Below are 19,541 nucleotides of genomic sequence, written 5' to 3' on the forward strand. Positions count from 1 at the left end.
ATAATAATTAGAAGAAGAAGAATAAACATGCTAATCAAAAATGAATTGCTATTAAAAACAGTCTTTTAATCCTAATTGCATCAAACTCCTTCATAATAAAAGCCCCAGTGATTATACGCCGCTGCAGCAGATTCCAGTCTCGCGTGTGACCCTGCTGTTACGGAGAAGCCCCCCCCTAAGCAGCCTTTTAAGCGGGCCTTTTTCCCCGTTAGCGCTCCATCTCCCACAGGACCAGACTGCTGCTGCTCACTGGAGGCTGCCAAAAGACTCCGGCTCACAAGTCCAATCCATAATATCTGCACTCAGGCGGAAGCCACTTTCGTAGACGGGCGGCGGCAAGCATCTAAATGCACGCACACATACATAAACACACAGATGCTTTTTTCCCCCCCGTTTTATTTGCTTGTCGAGCTGCTGCATCTCCTCCCTTCTCTCTTTTTCACACATGTATTAAGTCAAACAAACGCCTGACCGTTTCTGATGTGGGCCAAGGTCGTTGTCAGTGGTGACTGTCGAGGTAATTGCTTCCTCATACACACTCTGCTGACTAACGATGAGACGTGCCAGTTTCCCTCCCGAGGTTTTGGGCAACCTCCCCTGTCACAGGAGTTACTCCATCCTCGGGGTTTGGCCACGAGGCCGAGAGGCTTGTCTGAAAAATACCACACGCAGGCAGAGGGGCAGATTTAGCGTCAGTTTTAGCGCCAAGTCTTTGTTCAATCAACGGAACATTCTAAAAAACGCAGCTGCCTGATTGGTGATTTCCTTCTCCCCCCAAAAAAACAAGCACACACGCAGTTGGAGTTTAACAAATAAATTCGCTAATTGCTTTTCACATTCGCTTCACGCTTTCTTTTGATTTCCAAGAAATCTTTTTTTCCCGGTGCTAAATGCCAGGCTGTTTTCGCAGCTGTTGTGTTTCTCAGCTCCGCTCTGTTCCCAACAGTCATCTCTTTGTGAACTGATTTGAGAGGAAAAAAAGCAGCGAAATTCCTCGGAGCTCCCCAAATCCTGGGAATTGTAATGAAGGGGTTGCTAGGTTGCGATCTATAGGGCCTATTGTGGACTCCTGTATGGATTCAATGGTACGACAGGGAGCAACAATGACCCACAACGCACCCTGCATTCCACTGCTTTTCAGGATTGTTCAAGTGGAGTGGGGGTTTTACCCGTAATTTCTTATTCCATGATTTGGTTTGCAAAAACCGAAATCCTGCTTGTTTATTCTCTCTAGAAATAAACACAAACAGCAGGGGAGAAGAAAGTTGTCCAGCCTTTCCGTTGAAATCCCTCTGAAGACTCTCAAGTCAGAACCAAATAACATTAAGTGAAGGAGCGTTAGTGATGACTGGAAGAGCTGCCAGTCATCACTACCTGTCTAGGAAAGAGGACGTCACAACATTACAACACTGGAGTTGTCTGGAGTCGCTCATGTCTCTGGGACACAGTTTCCTCTGAGACTCGAGCCTCCTGCCACTCATGTTCTTTGAAGTTGGATTAGATTAGCATGAGTGTGTGTGATTTGGTGTCGAGGCGCCAATGAAGACGTTATCAAACTTTTTATCATACCTGTTGAAAACGCTGTGTTTGATAATAGTTTCTAAGTTTGGATCTACACTAAGTCAGTTTTCAAATTATTTATTTATTTATTTTTGTTTATTCATTCAAGTTTGCCTCCAAACGGTTACAGAGCATCACTCTTTCCATAATTCATAAGCAACTATAACCTGCTTTAAAAAGTAGTTAGAAACTGCTGTTTTATTACATATTCTTCTTACTAATTTACAAAATCACTTGATCCTGAACCGTATTAGACATGACCGGTTTTATAATCAGTTTTAATACTTAAAAAGAAATGTTTTCACTGTTTTACCATTTGTTTATGTTGTTTATGCTCCTGATCTTCACTGTTATGCTTCTTTTATCTCTGTGAAGCACATTGAATGACCTCTGTGATAACATACACAAATAAATTATCCTTGCCTTCGAGATTAGACTCTCAATAGTGGAATAATGAAACTGATAGTGAATGAAGCTTAATGCCGGACCGGTGGTTATATATTCAGTTAACATTATCGCTTCATGAAGCCAATTTCAATGTGACGGTCTCATTTTGTATAATTGATCTAATAGTTACACAGCGTAGAGGTGAATACATGAAGGAGCTTAAAGCAAATGAAGCCGTCTCCCTCAGCTCCTGATCACTGTCACTTATTAAACAGTCATTTTATTTGGCTTATCGCTGCCTGCTCTGATGTTCATAATAAAAAGAGAATGACCTCTCGTCTCCCCCAGTTTGATCTTGTCATCTATTTAGGCCGTTTTAAATTTATAACACTGGGATCAGAGCCAGCTTTCCGCTTCCTCATTTTGTGCACATGGCAACAGCAACATCAGCGCCCCGTCAGACGCGTTCATAATAGACCGCAGAGAGCAACGCCGACTGGAATTTGTCACGCTGTCTGGGGAGACTGATGAGTCTGAAATGCAAACACCCAAACTGAGGAGGATTTGAAATAAATACTCTCCCTCTGTCTGTGTGGAGCCGGAACTTTGCTGTAGCACTGCCGCAGCATTTAAGGTGCAGTTTTAAGGTTTTAAGACAAACCTTTGAAGAGCATGTTAGAATTTAGAGCTTATGTCAAATCGAGTCAAGTATGAGTGCGGTACAATAAAGAAAACATGAAGAGAGGTGAAATAATGAAATAAAATATAAATATAAGGCTTTGCGTGCCTGTTCAATCCACATATTAGTCATACACTTTTCATTACAGCTCATGTATTATTCCTAAAGTCTGTCTTCCTAAATCTCTCAAACACGATTCAGAGAAGTTCAGGGTCTAAAGCGGCGGACTACAGTGAACGGAGCTCTTCTCTGGGACGCCTCCGCACCTCGCTGAAAGTTTTCTGAGCTGACGTGCTCGGGGTTTACAGGGGGAACTTTTGTCATGAGCTCTTTGATTGTTTGTTCCTCTGTTGATACCAGGGAAAAAACAACAACACAACAATGCAAGTGCATTAAAAGCCTGAATATTTCACAACACTTTGCACTTAAGCAGAGAAAATATAAAAATTTCATACTTTGGATGAAGTTGCAAAATCCCATTTTGCCGCCGCAGAACGCTGGCATGAAGTGTGAATTATAAAAGAGCTCAGTGTGAGAGTTGTGACACTGATGCGTTAGTAAAGGTAGCAGCTTGGCTTTGCAGGTGTGTTAGACTTTGTGGTTTGTGGGTCATCGGTGTATAGAAAGTGTGTCTCTTCTCACCCAGACTGGGATTAAACTGGTGTTTTGTTGATGTGAGTGTGTTTTCTCCAGATATCGTATCTGGCTGTGTTTCAGGGCTGCACAGTTAAAAAAACTAGTGTGAGCTTAGCAGCTAAAGGCCTCAGTATGCAGTACTGTTGGAGATGCGTATCGAGAAGCAGCACTAAATTGGTACCGCCTCCTCATTGGTCAGTCTGAACAAATTGGGCTGCTTTTGATATTTCCTGTTGCGTTCAGGGTTTCCGCTTTGCATCCCGCTGCTGCAGAATTATTACAGCCACTGCTTCAGGATTCGGGCAGACGAATATTAGACCCCGATGCCTTGTACCATGCAGGAGCATCCTCAATGCAGTGTGTTATTGAATTTTCAGAGACACTGTCTCCTCTCCCTTGAGACGTGGTGCAGCTGTCTGTCATGTTTTGGGAAGTGAGGGAGCATTGAACAAGGTCAAAGGCTTCACTCCCTATAGACACCACAGATATGAGACTGCGTAAGCAATACTGTCTCCAGAACTAGAAAGTACATTTACTTGTTTAGGAACTAGCAAACCAATGGACTAAATGATCTGTAAGTGAGACCACCGGAGATGAGACTTGAGAATGTGAGAGGACATCACGCACAGTTGTTGTATTGATGGATTCTGAGCTTCTCCTTGGCCAAGCTTCAATAAATATTTCAGCATAAGACATCGAAGGACTCCTGAACACTTTTCTTCGCTGATGAGTTGACCATTGATCAGCAGATTTTCCACAACACAGTGGAGCTGCCGGGGGGGGGGGGGGGCACAGTAAAAGTCTGACACACCCTGACAGAGGAAAGGCTGCAAGAGTTTGTTTCCCCATTTTAAGGCTTAGGTGCAGCACACAACTCTAAATTAATCAATGTTGAGAGCATCCAAATTATAAAGTAGTATCAATAAGTATCTGCATCAATTAACAGTATTGGTATTGATAAAATCCTAATGATACCCAACCAGTACAGTATGTGTAAGAGTCACAATATATTTACCCATTTGCCAGTCCTCATATATTGCTACACATATCAGGTGCTACACGTACACACTACACACACACACACACAAACACCAGATATACGCACTCGACTGTTACGTTAGTCAGTCTCAGCTGTCAATCATAACCTTTCACCCTATTTTTATGACGTCAAATAACTAATTAAAACCAAACTCACCAGAAACATGATCAACTGATTTGAGGTTATAGGAGAAGTATAAGGATTTACACTATCAGCTGCTCCTTTGCCAATGAATGCATTCAGTCGTCAGTTTGAGCAGACAGGTCGTCTGGCAGGTTGATGGCCAGAAATTATGATGCTGCTCAGCCTTTCTTTGAATTGCCTCATCTCATTATTCCCATCAGAGCAAACACTGCGTCCGAAATACAAGTGGGTTTTCATGTGCATATAGTGCAATAGAGAGAAATAATGCCCGTCTGGTTTTTGGATTCACACTTTGACACTTTGATTGAATTTCAACACTGAACAAATTCACTCTGCAGCAGCAAATTATCTCCATGCCTCCTCTGTAAACCCTGTGTAGCATTTCTCTCTCTCTCTCTCTCTCTCTCTCTCTCTCTCTCTCTCTCTCTCTCTCTCTCTCTCTCTTTGGTCTCTGTGGTGCATTTCCTCTTCTCCCGCTCTTTTCTCTTTTTAATCAGCTCTCTCTGGATCCAGTTCTGTATAATTAGAGACCGAAGCATTAATCACCATGCATCCAGGGCAGGGAGAGCCGGGCATTTCAAGCAGGCACAAGAGAACGTATGGAGACGTAGAGGTGGGAACGCCTGTGACAAACAACAGCTTCCTCAGTGTGCACACATTCGCACACACTGAGGACACGTCCTACTCACACAGAACAAATAAAGAGCCCAACTAGTCGTGTCCGGTGGGTTTTGACTTGTTCATTATGCTCAGCTGTTTGTTGCGTGGTGTGGTTGTGTCGCTGTGTTAAAAGGTCACAGTTTGCAGGAGGTCCTTACATAACAACACCTCCTCACCTCCTCTCCTCCTGTCTCCTCCCATCTCCTCACCTCCCATCTTCCGTCGTCTCCTTTCTTAATCTTTGCCCTGTCTCCATGCTGGCAGTCATTTTGCTCTTAAACATTTCATCCTCTCCTCCCTTAACATCTTGTTCTGGCTGGAGAGAAGACCATTCACTTTTACTGTAAGTTCACATTTTGGCATCAGAGTGGACATTTATTATTTTCGGTGAAACTCTGCTGGCTCCAGTAGGAAGTGCTGCTCTCTGCAGGAGCAGTGAAAAACATAACATGGGCCAATGACCTGAGCTTAATTTTATTTGCTGTATAGTACAAAATGTAACTTGGAAATGAAATTAAATTGGAAAGTGCTCATAAATTGATTTTTTATTTTATATCAAACGGCTATGTGAAAACATTGAGACAGCTCATAGCAATAAACTTACAGAGAATTAATTGAATCCGCAGCTCCAGTCAGCTTTACTGAGACTTGAAGTGAGTTTGAGGGTCATCGCCAGTTTGAGGTTCATAGACTGTATAAAGATAAAAGGCATGACTGCTTGAATTCTCCAAATTATAAGGAAGGGAGTTTCTATGCTTCTTATCTTATCTCCTTTAGCACAGGAAACACATCATTCATTACGAAAGGAAAGAAAAAAATGCCATCCTGCAATTCATTGCTGCAGCAATATTTAAAGTGACACAGCTTTAATCTCTGTTGCACCTGGACAGACCCACGTTAACAGCTGTTTTATTCTCCTGCCAAGATCCAGAACTGATGTGAATCCTCACGATTCTCTGAGCTCCGGATTTCTTCTCTGTCACATCTGTGCAGTCAGGAGTCACAGTGAACAACAAGCATGCTGAACTTCAATATCATGATCAGAAATGAATACAGATGTAAATATAATGATCATAACTAAATCAAAATATCATGATCAGAGCGAAAAAGAAATATAAATATTATGATCATATTTGAAGGTTTTCTTCACGTATATTCTTCAGGTTATTATATTATCTCAACATCATGTTCCTGTTTGTTTGGTTCAGCAACGGTTTGGACCGTGTGATTATTTCCTGCTGTAGTTTGAAATTCCTTGTGTGTCACTTCCTGTGTTTGTCTGGTTTCCTGCTCTTGTGATTGGTTTCCCCTCCCTCATGGGTTTCACCTGTATTTAATTAGGCCTCAGTTTTTCTCCTCGTGCTTCAGTTCAGCTTCCAGCTCTTTTGATTGTTCTTCAGAGGTTTTGGCTTCTTTCTCCTGCTGCATCATTTATGTAAGGCAATTCATATTTTTCAATATCGTCGGCACCTTCCTGCCTTGGCTAATGTCCGTGTCCTGTTAATGCCAATTTAATGCCAGTTGTACAATTTGTCTAATGTGGGTGAAACAGCTCAACCTCCGAACCAAGCTTTTTGTTTCTCACCACATGGCTTCGGCCCTGCAGTGCCACCGCAGGCCTTGATAGCTGTTAGCTAGAGCTGAACCCAGCTTGACTTTTAAAAAGTGAGGCTGATGCGAGTGGACGGGTCAGACTTGTGAAGAAACGTGTTCGGTGCAGACACGGCTGTTGTGAACCACTCAGCAAACAGAGCAGAGGCAAACCAGCTTTCTCGCTTTTTTTTACTTCAAATGTTTAATTCAGTTGGTGTATTTTGTTTCTGTGTCCTTGAGAAGCACAGATGTAGTTCACCTAGCAATTTAGACTTAAACTGGAAATCAGTTTGATTTTGGTATTATGTTTTAAGTGTTGCTGTTTGTCTTTGTCCTCCATTTTCCTTGTCCTTCCTGTCTCTGGCATTCAGAGCTGCAGAAAAGGTTTTTTTCGGTGGTTGGCTTGGCTGCGAATATTCAGCAGACTTTATCAGGGCTCGTACGTGAGCTGCCAGTTTATTAAAAGGTGCTGATATATTAAAGTGCAGCGCAGATCATGTTTTAATGCTGACGGATGGTTCCCACTTGTGCCCTTAGTTCTGTCATCGTGCCAAATGGGCTCAGGCCGTACGCTCTGATCAGTCTCACTCCGTATGCAGTGTCACTAGTGTGTGTATGAGCACGCGCTTCTACACTAAGGTGGAACAATTGGTTAGTTGATCAAAAGAAAATTCATAAGCAAGATTTGAAAAACTGACTTGTTTAATTGTAACTTTCAGGGGAAGGTTTCCCAACTGTGCTGCTTCCAGCCACTCTTATATCAAGATTTGTTGCTTTTCATCATATGACAATGCCAGTTGATGGAATATATTTGGACTATAAATTGTGTAGGACTATAAAGGCTGTGTACAAATAATCCAAGCATGTGATAGACAACCTAATTTCAATATTTAAGAGTTCAATAAAAATCCAAGAAGTGATCAGCCAATATTGATGTTTTGTAACGTGAACTCGTAAAATATAAACAAATATTTGATTTGTCACCCAGGTTCATCCTGTGGACATTTGGTGTAAAAATAACTCTGCAGTTCAGCGCTCTCTGGTGGACAGATTGTGTACTGTGCTGGGGCTTCTCGTTTGACCACCCTCTGTGAGCAGGAGTCTGATGGGAGGAGTCTGATCACCAGAGTTTCACCTGGTCTGGCTGCACTATGTTGTTCTCCCTGCCTTCCACTGTGTTTGGTTTTGGTTGTATTTTGTTTGTCTAAACTGTCCTTTGCTTTTCATGTCTGTGAAATAAATGTATTATTAAATTACAACTCGTGTGGGTTTCTGTTCTTTGTGGTCTTTTCTTTTGTGCATCACTGATCTGGGTAGTGGGGGCTTGTCCACTACCAAATTAATACATTTCTTATGGTATAGTTTTGTCTTTGTTGTTATTCCACTCTGTTTGGTTTGTGCTATTGCTACCTCTTGTGAAAATGGATATAATTTGCTTGCTACTGCTTTCGGCCTACTAGTGTAAATGTATCTGTAAATCATACGTCGTTCTTGTGATTTTCGGTGGGGGGTGTATAGCTAGATCTTTAGTCTCTGTTGAAACTTGTTCGTTTACGCATTTTTGTTATTCTCCCAATGGGTAATTAATGCCTCTTATATTTAAAATAAACAAATCAGCTGATAAAGACAACCTATCACTTCCTCTAATACCAATATTCATAGTTTTTTTTTTTTTTTTTTTTTTCTTTCCTGTCTGCTTCCTCAGTATGAATTCAAGGCCAAGAACATCAAGAAGAAGAAAGTGAGCATCGTGGTGTCTGTGGACGGAGTTAAAATCCTACTGAGGAAGAAACAGAAGGTAAGAATATAGTGATGAATTCCACCTGAGGGGAGAAATTATCTTTTAGTATTTCAGATTTAAAGCTCTCCAGCTTTTGCAAATGAGGATAAAATATGTGATTTCTGTGGGTAAGCATGATCTTGTTTCTTACAGAGGAAAGAGTGGACCTGGGATGAGAGCAAGATGCTGATCATGCAGGATCCCATATACAGGTCAGTCACACCTCTGTCTGTTATACATGAATGGGGGTTTATTCTGTATTCAAAAGTAATTATCTTCGCATTTTTGCACCTAGTGGATCAAACATGCACTCGGTAAATAATACAGTGGAAATTGCTCTGTAACTATGAGCTGAGGCTTTAGGCCATCGTATGCACTTTACTATTCAGGACTTGATGCGCTTGAATGTTCTATATAAGCCAAATGCAGTTACATGCATAAGCCAGCATCATGAAAAATGTAAAGCTTGTGCATGTAGTTGGTCGAGCATACTGTATGTTAAGTATGGGGGGGGGTGCTCTCAGATTTTGTTTGGTGTTTAGAGACAAAAGTACAACAAAGTTTCAGCCTGACAAATATCACAGTAAGCGATCCCATTTTACTGAGTTATACTGTGGTGGAGCCTGTCAGCCAATCATCTGCCTGCCTGTGAGGCTCTCAGTCACTAATCAAAATAATACTAGATGGAAATATTTGAATCATAAAATAGAAGATATTAAAGTGATTTGTGGTGAGAGCTGTGAAACTGTCAGTCTGTTTTTTACATTTCAGAGATCAGAAGCAGTAGGTAGCCACTTTAAAGTGTCTTAACATTAAATATGTGTGTACTCTTAAAGGTGTGTGTTGTAAATGATTCACATACTGTATCTGTGGGAGGATCCGAAGCCACACCCCAAGAGATTGTGTGATAAATATAATTTTCCTTGTGTGCGTTTTGTGTGTGTGTGTGTGTGTGTACGATGTGTCTTTTGTTTGCCTGGCTCCCAGTGAGGATGTGTTGTAGCAGTGCAGCAGCAGATAGAGATGCAGGTCTGACCCTTTGCTCTGCCTGTTTGCTGCTACACTTTACTGTGGTGGTGCTCAGGAACCAGTATAAGACACCAGGGCCGTGCAGCAGAGTAGTGGCATGTTTCTGTAAATATTCCTTTTAGAATTATATCTGCATTGGGTCATGGTAGAGAAAATAGTTGATCATGTCCCAGCTTTAACATTCGTTGGTGTTTGTAACTTTTGCTCAGTATATACATTTGCTGTGGTGTGTTGCAGGATTTTCTACGTGTCTCATGACTCCCAGGACTTAAAGATCTTCAGCTACATCGCACGAGATGGCTCCAATAACTCCTTCAGATGCAACGTGTTTAAATCCAAGAAGAAGGTACAGCAGAAGTGCAGCCGAACACTTCCTCACTGTAGATGTGCACTTTCAGATTTACACCTTTTATCATCAAAGCAATAGACCAATAATCAATATTAAACTATTAATTTGATTATTGGTACCTGTATATGTCTGTGTTGAATATCAAACAAGAGGTCATTAGTTTAGCTTTGACTGAAAATAAACTTGCCAGCATTCCTAGAACTCGATCAACATTCTGTATCTTATTTAATCTGAGAAAAGGGCAGAACTTCTAGTTTTGCAGACTCGTATGTGCTCTTTCTGTTTCTTGGCTGGGAGCAGTGACTTCCTGTCAGTTTGATCAGACGCTAAGATAATTTTTGAACGGCCATGATTGGATACAAGAGTCAAAAGAAAGATGTGAATTTGCCCAGAGCAGCACAATTTGATGCAGCTTTATCATGTGGTTTTATGAATCTGCTTTATCTCCCCCATGAATCTGCCCCGCCCCCCCATGTTAGTGGATAGGACCAAACTAAAAAGTCAGAGTACATGTCACATACAGTTTATAAGTTGGTTCCTGTCACTTTCAATATCACTGTTTGTCCTAGTGTTAATGTTTGTGGCAAATATGATTTTGATGAGTTATTTAATGCTGTAAACGCCAGGTGCAACGTTGGATGATTGACAGCTGAGACTGACTCCCGATCTGGCTCTAAATGCACTAGATGGCAGCTTTCGTGTCCAAGATATATTGGCTTCTTTTCTGGATAGTGAGAGGAAGCGGAGACACGTCTTCTGTCTTTATCAGTCAATGTTTAACCCTTCATTTAACTTTGAACAACCGACTAATGTGGGTTTTTGTTTTAAGACGAGTTATTTTACAGCAGCATCAGTAACTTTAATCTAAACCAGCCCTGAGGCATGTTAAGTGATGTATTTCCCTTTTTTGTGTCCAGCTGCCTGTGACTGAAGGTTATCTGTAGTCTGCATTCTCCATTATCTTTTTACTCTATAATGAATTTCCTGAATTTGTCAGCCGAGTTAATCAATTTTAGTTTTTAAATTTCATCTTAAATTTCTTGGTGTTAATATTAGTTAATATCCGGTGGCTTCGCACGGCACGTCAATGGATGCACTCGAGGTGAAGGATCCCGACTGCACATCTCTTTCTACCTGTCTGAAGCTGTATGTGTGTTACTGCAGTTGTTGCAAGTCACGGCTGTCCTGGCTTGGAGGTCTGCTAGCATCAGTCAGCTGTAATAATGATGTCCTGCAGAAGTGAAGCCAAGGATGATGGCGTCTGTGCATATTAAGTCTGTCCAAAGTGGTAGCAGGTTGTAAAAGAACAACACTGATCAGTGCTGTGGTGTTTGTTGGAGTGATGCGATGCGTTATTTCTGAATCCTCTAAACATTCACTTGTCACCTTTTATCTTTAACATCTCTCCCTCTTGTCCCTGTCAGACGCAGGCCATGCGTATAGTGCGGACGGTGGGTCAGGCCTTCGAGGTGTGCCACAAGCTCAGTCTGCAGCACGCTGAGCAGGATGCAGACGGACAGGCCGATGGGGAGAGTGATAAATCAACAGAGGAGCCCAGCAGTGATGGTGAGCTCTACCTGAAGTGTTTTACCCTTAACTGCTATGCACAGGGTATTTCTGCACATATAATACACATTTTGGGTAATAATATCACAGATTTTCATTACTGCAAAGAAGTGTGTAATAAAATGCAAATGATTATTAGAATAGAATTTTAAAAGATGTTATTTAAAGCAGGCACTAAAATCGTGTAAAAATGATCTGATACCTGCTTCTGTGTTCATTTATTTTTGGTTCAGGATGCCAAATAATTGTATTGGGCAATAAAACCATATCAATAATCACTATTTATTTTTTATAAATGGCAATATAACAAAAGTTCAATATAAATCAACATATTGCTTATGCATCGTGCACAGTGAGGAGGTGAAAACTGTACTGTTCTACCTCAGGATTGTAAATGTGTTTATCATGCTCTGCTCATGAAGAGTTTAAAACTCTAAGCTTCACTCAGGAGAGTCCTGAGACTTTATTTAATATAGGATAGGAAGTTAAGTTAATAACATTTGGATCTTGGTGAAGAAATCATCTGAACCATAAATCAAGATAGTTGACAGGTGTTATGGAAGTTCTCTGGAAGCTGGTGAAAGGAGAACTCAGGCAGCAGCAGATGTCTTATACAGAAGATGTTAATGTAGGCTTGATGCTGTAATGGCAGATTTGCATTTGTGTAATGTTTAATAGAAGAACAGATATGTATTTAGAAGAAGTAGATAACAAATGTGTTTCTGTGACTTACAAGAGTTGCAGAGGGGACTATAAGTGTTTATGGCCCTCACATGTGTGTCTTAGCAAATGCTTCACTGCAGGGGTTACTTAGTGTGTCTGATAGAGATGGGTGAGGGGAACTCTGCATTGTATACAGGACTTGAGTCTTTTGATGTTGTAGATCTAGATAGGGGATCTCGGAGACAGATTGTCTCACACCAGAAAGGCACACCAGGGGGCTGAGACGGAGATCTGAGACAGGAACTCTGCCCAACCTGGTCAGACATCAAGAGGCTGAAGAATACCTTTTTGACCCTCGCGGGGAGGGGCTTCTGATTGTATAAGTGAAGTGATTCTCCTATGCTTTGTGCTCATTCTGTACACGTCACACTAGGTGGCTGTGTGGGGTGAGCCCACCTGCAGGTGTAAATTAAACTTAACAGAGAGACAACTGTATGATTTGTGCTTGACTTTAAAATTCCCATGACAATGCACATTATATACATAATATATAGTGGCATATACAGTAATGTGTGAGGATGGTCAAATTCCTTAACAGGTTTAATAATCCAGATCATGTCAATTTAAATGTTGGTAGATGATGCCGCCATTTTGACATGAAATAGTAGGTAAACACATTAATTAAGGCTCTTATCTAAATGTGTGTGTGAGAGAGACCATGTGCACATGTTGCTATATCTGGTGTCTTGCTTTAGCGTTCACACCGAAATGCAAAATTCTGTAACAATTAAAAGCTGCAGTTACTTACGTATAACATTTATAAATTGAGTATAAGAAAGTATTTTTGGCTTCTCACGAAAACAATACAACCATTGTTCTCAGAGAAGCACCTTATATTTACCACTGGACAATGTTGTTGTGGAAAACATGGTGTTTATGAACCTTCATTGTGTTCACATGACGACCATCCTCCACCTTCCCCTTCAGTTTGATTACTGCCTCCTTATGGCCTAATTGGAACCATCACACCTCAGTAGCTCTTTAAATTAGCTCAGTGATCTAACAACATGGTTGTCTGGTCACACTGGGGTGTTCCGATCTAAGACATAATCTTGATTTGAGAGTTGCTTATAAAGGCCTTCATGTTTCAAGGTGGAGAGAAGTAACTGGATTCTAACTTTCACATCAGTGGGAAGCAGCAGCAGCAGAGCAGCTGTCACTGGTCCCAGTAATGACTGTAATTTGCACAGTGGATGAATAGTTAGCTGACATTGGGCTGGAGTTGGTGACAGGCAGAGGAGATCGTGAGAGTAAAATACTGTGTGCTCAACATAGCATTAATTAAAGGTTTAGTTATATAAATTAAGGCATCCATGTTTCTACGGCTTTCCTAGACTCTTATTCATTATTGTACCACTAAGTTGGATATATCAGCTTTTAAAAGAGAGCTGAAGTCCACAAACTGCATTTAGTATAGAAACTGTATTCATGCAGTAAATTAACATGACATGTGGCATCAGTGTAATATAAAGGTGGGTTCTGTGTATTTATTTGATAGTAATTCTAATAATTTGAAACTTTTTCCAGAAAGAAATCAATCTTTCAAATGTGTTTGTATTTTTGGTATTTTGAATTGCACTAAATCTGTAGCCCTCAGTAAGTGTTAGCATATTCAGACCATCTCTTAACAAGAACTCTCCAATATTCGGGCGATCGGTAGCATTACATTTGAATCTGTTGCAATCAGCTGGTCAGGTTTGCTTCACCTGGAACAAGACATAGTTTTAATACAACCTCCTGTAAAACAATTTATTTCTGTCCAGTTCTATTTACTAAATAATCTAACAAATGTATTTCATCGAGCTTTAGAAAGACAGTCTGGTTTGCAGTTTCCCCATTTTCCATCTTTGTGCTGAGCTTAGCTAATGATGATAGCTTTTAAGCATAGACACAGGAGAGATATCAGTCTTCTCTAGAGACAGAAGCATATTTCCTAAAATGCTTGTCTTTTTTTCTCTTATTAATCCCAAAATTACAAACCAGAGGCTGATGGTTTCTTGCTACTTGTCTTGTCCATTTCCCTCTACAGGGCGTAAACTGACGGGAGCAGAGCAAGGGGAGGAAGAGGAGGGCAAACACGGAGGAAGGCGAGGAGAGGATTCTTTGGCCGGCACTTCACTGTGTGAAAAGGCCGTCAGTGAAATTCTGCAGAGTCTGGCTGAACTGAATGTGGTGAAACCTGGACAGACCATCATGGTAAGATACTGTTAGGACACACAATATTTAACTGCTAAGGGGAAAAAATTAATTGAACCTGTGTCACGGGTTTGACACATTTTATTTGTCTTATTTACTACTACTATACATAAAGTTTTATGTTAAGGTGACAGTAGGTTTCTGTTATTTAGTGTTTAATGTACCAACTGAGCTCTAGGCATTGATTGGTTAAATGCACTTGTCATCTGCAAAACTGTCCAAACATTTTGTTATTCCATAATCTGACCGAGTGGAAGCATGTGGATGTTTGACAAAAAAGGGCCCAGATTGGAGCCTTGGGGAACTCCAAATGCCAGATGTGTAATTAATACCACCTGTCCCGTAGTTCCTCTTCCCGGGGGTTGGAGATGGCAGTTGAGCAAAATCATCAAATTAAGTGACCCGTATAGTATATAAAGGAAAATACTGCATATCGAAGAGGAATTCAAAAGATATCTTGCATTGGAGGGAATCATTAAAAAGTCACTTTTAGGATGCAGGTCCACCTCCTTTCTTATGCATTCTAGCATCGCTCATAATACAGATGTTGGGAGGAATTGACCACCCTGCCTCTGGGCCAAATGGCCATTCTCTTTCCAATTGCCTATCCACTGAAGTTTCCAGCACACTGGGCCTCGGCTTGTCCTGGGAACAGTCATGAGTGACCTCAGCTTTAGAGCCCGGATACTCCAGCTGAGCAAGATTGTGATGCCGGTGTGGAAAGAGCTGGGTGGGGGTCAGAGAAAAGGTGGAAAGTGAACGTGAAAGGTGCAATATTGTTCAAATATGGGTGTAACAGGGAACATTTTCAGTCTTCATAATGTTGCACTCCTCCTTAGAGATGAAGTGCCGCGAATATAAAATGGCAGGAGTTGAAATCCTGCCTTCCTTGTCACCCCCCGCTCAGCTGTCCAATCACAGCTGACCCAGTTCCACTGTCAGAAAGGTGCGGGGGGTTTCCGAAGCTGCTCAACCGTCCGCCAGGGGCTTCCGTTGAACCTTTACAATCCTCTTTTATTGTGGCAACATTTCTTGTCACGGCCACTGAACAGCTAAAGCCTCACAGCAGCAACACTCATCATAAACACCACACTCATGACATTTACTTCTAATTGTAGCTGCAGTGAAAGTTCCTCTTTGTCAACACTGGAGGGTGAGGTAGCACCAGCTCCCACTTTTGGGGAGTGTTTTTTTTGCTCCTGACTGCTTCTGTCCTCACAGCTACAGGATATCGACTGGGCTCTGTTGATTCATTACTTTGGCTGGAGTGTGTTTTGATGCTATTATCTGGGCACAGCGCTGCCAAATGGATCATTAAACCATCAAAGTACAGTGCAGTGCTTTGTCATCTTCTGCAGCACCTGACCAGATCATTGACTGCAGCTCTCATGACTTCATACACAGCTCCAGGTTGGCAGGAGATGCTGCAGATATGAAACGACCCGGTCACTCATGCGTTGGATTAAACGATATCTTGGCAGACTCTGAATCCTCATGAAATCAGGAACTGATGATGATCTTTCAGTGATATTTTGAGTATGACAGGATGAAAAAGATGGGAACATTGCAGGCTTCTAGCGTGTCATGATCTGCTCCTTTTTTGGATTTGTCACCAAAGCGAGTGTGGTAGACACAGCCATGCTGATAAAAAAAAAAAAAAAGAGAGAGTGGGATTTGAGTCGGGAACCTGAATATTCCTGCTGGCTGTAAAAAGGGGACACTTAATCCCAAAACCCCCCCAATCTGTTCCCTTTTGATTTCTGAGTAACGGCACCATAATCCCACGAAGGGTTCAGGAGCATCTGCTCCTTGCAGATAAGCAAAGAAGTGAGGGAAGAGATGAAGCAAAGAAAGAGATGAAAGCAAAGGAGATGAGGATAACGAAAAGGGAGACTGGCCAGAAGATGCATAATATACAAGATGCTGTTACAAACAGGCGACGCATCGGGAGACAAAATAAACATCTCAGAGTGTCTGTGGTGGTTAAGTCAAAGCTTTTTAGTCCAATTAGTATTTAAACCCATTAAATTCAGTTTATAATGATGTCTTAAATATTGCTTCTGGAATATCTTCCATGTGTTTGCTACAACACCATCTGATGTGCATACTACTACAGTTGCTTGGATGCTTATTGACTCATAATGGGAAAAGTGTCAAAGCCTCAATGTTCTGCCATTTATGTACATCAAGGCCATGCTTATTGAATAGTTATACTCAGAATTCGGAAGTCCAACTAAAATGTTTATAATTGTCAATTTGTTTTATGTTAATCAATTGCAGGTCTCATGATTACCATATCTTTTGTATCATTTCACCAGTATATCCATTAAAAAGGTATAAAATTGCATTCTGTATCCATAAAAAGTGAAAAGCTATTCAGTGGTGAAAAGAAAACCCTACAATGATTATTTTCATTATCAGTTAAATCACTGATAACATTTAATCAATCTGTTTTTTTTTTACACAAAATGTTCAGCCAAAGTTGGAACAATTTCTCCTAAAATGTGTCTTTAATCTGAGTTGTTCAAAATGGAAGTTGCTCTGTTCAAGAAAGTGTTGCTCAAGTTTGTGCATCAAAGTTGAGATACACTTTTTATAATGTTATAGAATTATAACATATTTAAGAGATTTGAAAGTTTGAGGTTTTAATCTGCTCTTTAGAGACAAAACCTTTGAATTTTCCAAAATGGATTTGGTATTCATAGAAGATGAAGACAAACTAAGGCAGCCTCTACTGAAGTGAATGTGCTGCACTTTATATTGTGCTACTTTGCCCTCTAGTGGTTTGATGAAGGAAGCAATTGCATGAGAGACATATACACACACACACACACACACACACACACTTCCACATATCTTCAGAGACATTAACACACAATAGCTCTGTCGCTGCTGTGAGTAGAAGCTGAAATGCAAAGCAGCTTAAGCAACATCTATATCTTCTGGATACGTGTGTTATCAAGGATCTATAAATTGATCTAAAATCCACAGAGGAAGGAGACTGAAGACGGTGTGTGGTATAATGAGCTAAGAGATCATTCCACTTGTGATGAGGAGTTACAGCGGGGAGCTCCGGGGGGCTTCAGATCAGTGGCTCTCAGTCCTGGTCTCAGCGGCTCAGAGGACTGGGCGGCTTCTATCCGACCAGTCTGTTAATTGCATTGGTCTGGTGTCCAATGTCTAAAGATGGCTTCTTATCCCCAGGATTAAAAAAATGTAAAACGTTGAAAACCACCGGGCCTTTGATTATATTTAAAGGTTCAAGTTGAGTGTGTCAGGAGAATTATGTTTGAGATTTATACGCATGACTTCAGCTTCGTTATTCAATTTTGACTATATTTCCCTTCATCAATAATATAGATTTTATTTTTCTGTCTCTGGTCAGGACTTTGATCGACGGTCCGTCTTCACTGTGACGTCTCAAGGCATCACTCCCAGCAGCCCCTGCTCTCCGTCTCTCACTCCGCTGGCGTCGCAGCACTTCCTGCAGCTTCTTCAGCAGCAGCTGCAGCAGCAGCAGCAACAGACACAGGTGGCCGTCGCACAGGTGAGAAGCCGACGTCAACTGCGGGTCGTCTAAAAAGCAGATGTAGATATGCACAAAAACGCATCATGAGCAAAGTGAGAATCTCTGAACAGTCTGTCCGACCTACAGCACAAACTGTAGCTGTAAAGAGGTTATTTTCACCAGTAGTTCATTTCACAGTTAGTGTTTTCAATCAATCATTCAGTTTAATGAAACCTCAAACTGCTCCCAGAGCCCAGATAAGGACTTGTATAGTTGTGTGTCTGCGAGGGACAATATTTTGTCTAGTTTGACCAATTACTTTTGAACAGCCTCTGGTTGCCCCCAGGAGTGGAGAGCAAGGGAGGTGGAACACATTGACCGTAATGCATCAGCTATTGGCTTTTTAATTAATCTGCCTTCATATTCACACGTATTCATTCGCTGTTAATTGAGATAAGTAGAAATGTCAACTTTTACAACTCGCTAGTTGTAAAAAAATCTGGTCCTACATGTCGTCTCTAAACTCCAACTTTAGTCTGAGTGTAAATAGTGTACAGAGAACTGAAGTCAGTCCTGGCACAGATATACACTGTCTACACTGCAAGCCCCAAAATATTGTCCGTTTCCCCCAGAGGATCATTTGTTGTCAAACAATCTCGGAGTCCATCGTCGATTGTCTGACAAGTCCAAAATGTCAAGATAATTTAATAAGTTATGCAAAGAAATGCATCATATGATCTTTGTTTGCTTGAAAAAAGACAATTAAATGATTACCAAAGTTATTTTGAGACTATTTTTCTGTCACCTGAGAAATCATTTCAGCTCCCCTCAGACTGGTTCATCTATAAATTCAGAGCCTGAACCTGACAAGTTGATCCTGACTTATGTTGTGGATTAGCCTCCTCAATCATGGCAGCATTATATAGCTCACAACATGAATCATTGAACATTTGGCTCATACAACAGCTCTGACTTTTAACTCTGTTAGTTTTATTTTAAGTTCAGTTAAAACTACATGGAGCAGATGGTGTAAATTAAAACTGGGATTATTTCCCCACTTAAGACTTGTCATGTTTTCTCTATCACACACAATGTAATTTGCATCCTCGTCACGATTCTGTCATTTTCTCTACTTTGGTAGTCCGAGGATTGAAAAAACACCTGTGGCATCTTCTGCATGAAGTTAATACACAATAATGCATCATTGTTTGTAAAATCCTCTATATTCATTTATTTATTCACAACAAAATCTCAATGGGTTGAGTTTTCCCCAAGCACTGTATGTCTTGTACTAACAGTGTTCCACTAGGGGGCAGCACCAACACAGTTATGCTAGGAGAGGTGGTGCAGCATTGGAGAACACAACCTGTGCTGAAATTAAAAATGCACAAATGTTTGTTAAACATCTCAAGAGATTCACAAGCCTTTGAACGAAATCTGAGGAACTGCAACAGATTCATGTTTACTTTAATATCCGATACTATTGATTGCGCTGCTTTATCAGAATCAACGTCTCTGAGGGAACCCTTAACCCTAAAACGCCGTCCTAAGATTACTTTGAGTCTAAGGATTACAGATAAGAACAGGATTATGAACCTGTTTTAAATCCATATCGTAAATCAAAAACTTGAGTTGTCATTGAGTGGGTACAGATAATAACTATTCAAACAATGAATCTAATTGCTATTGAAT

The 19,541-nt window shown here is 40.9% G+C and overlaps 1 protein-coding gene across 2 annotated transcripts in view; it reads left to right on the plus strand.

Annotated features, from left to right (window-relative positions):
- Positions 1-19,541, plus strand: part of si:dkey-34e4.1 (carboxyl-terminal PDZ ligand of neuronal nitric oxide synthase protein) — a 56,728-nt gene that overhangs the window by 22,545 nt on the left and 14,642 nt on the right. For both annotated transcript variants that reach the window (XM_034602200.1, XM_034602201.1), the window contains 6 exons: positions 8,404-8,496; positions 8,632-8,690; positions 9,745-9,853; positions 11,281-11,422; positions 14,175-14,341; positions 17,727-17,888. In XM_034602200.1, the coding sequence (XP_034458091.1) occupies positions 8,404-8,496; positions 8,632-8,690; positions 9,745-9,853; positions 11,281-11,422; positions 14,175-14,341; positions 17,727-17,888 (732 nt within the window). The remainder of the gene's footprint in view (positions 1-8,403; positions 8,497-8,631; positions 8,691-9,744; positions 9,854-11,280; positions 11,423-14,174; positions 14,342-17,726; positions 17,889-19,541) is intronic.

The sequence above is a fragment of the Hippoglossus hippoglossus genome, chromosome 12, assembly GCF_009819705.1.
Source record: "Hippoglossus hippoglossus isolate fHipHip1 chromosome 12, fHipHip1.pri, whole genome shotgun sequence".
Classification (NCBI taxonomy): Eukaryota; Metazoa; Chordata; class Actinopteri; order Pleuronectiformes; family Pleuronectidae; genus Hippoglossus; species Hippoglossus hippoglossus.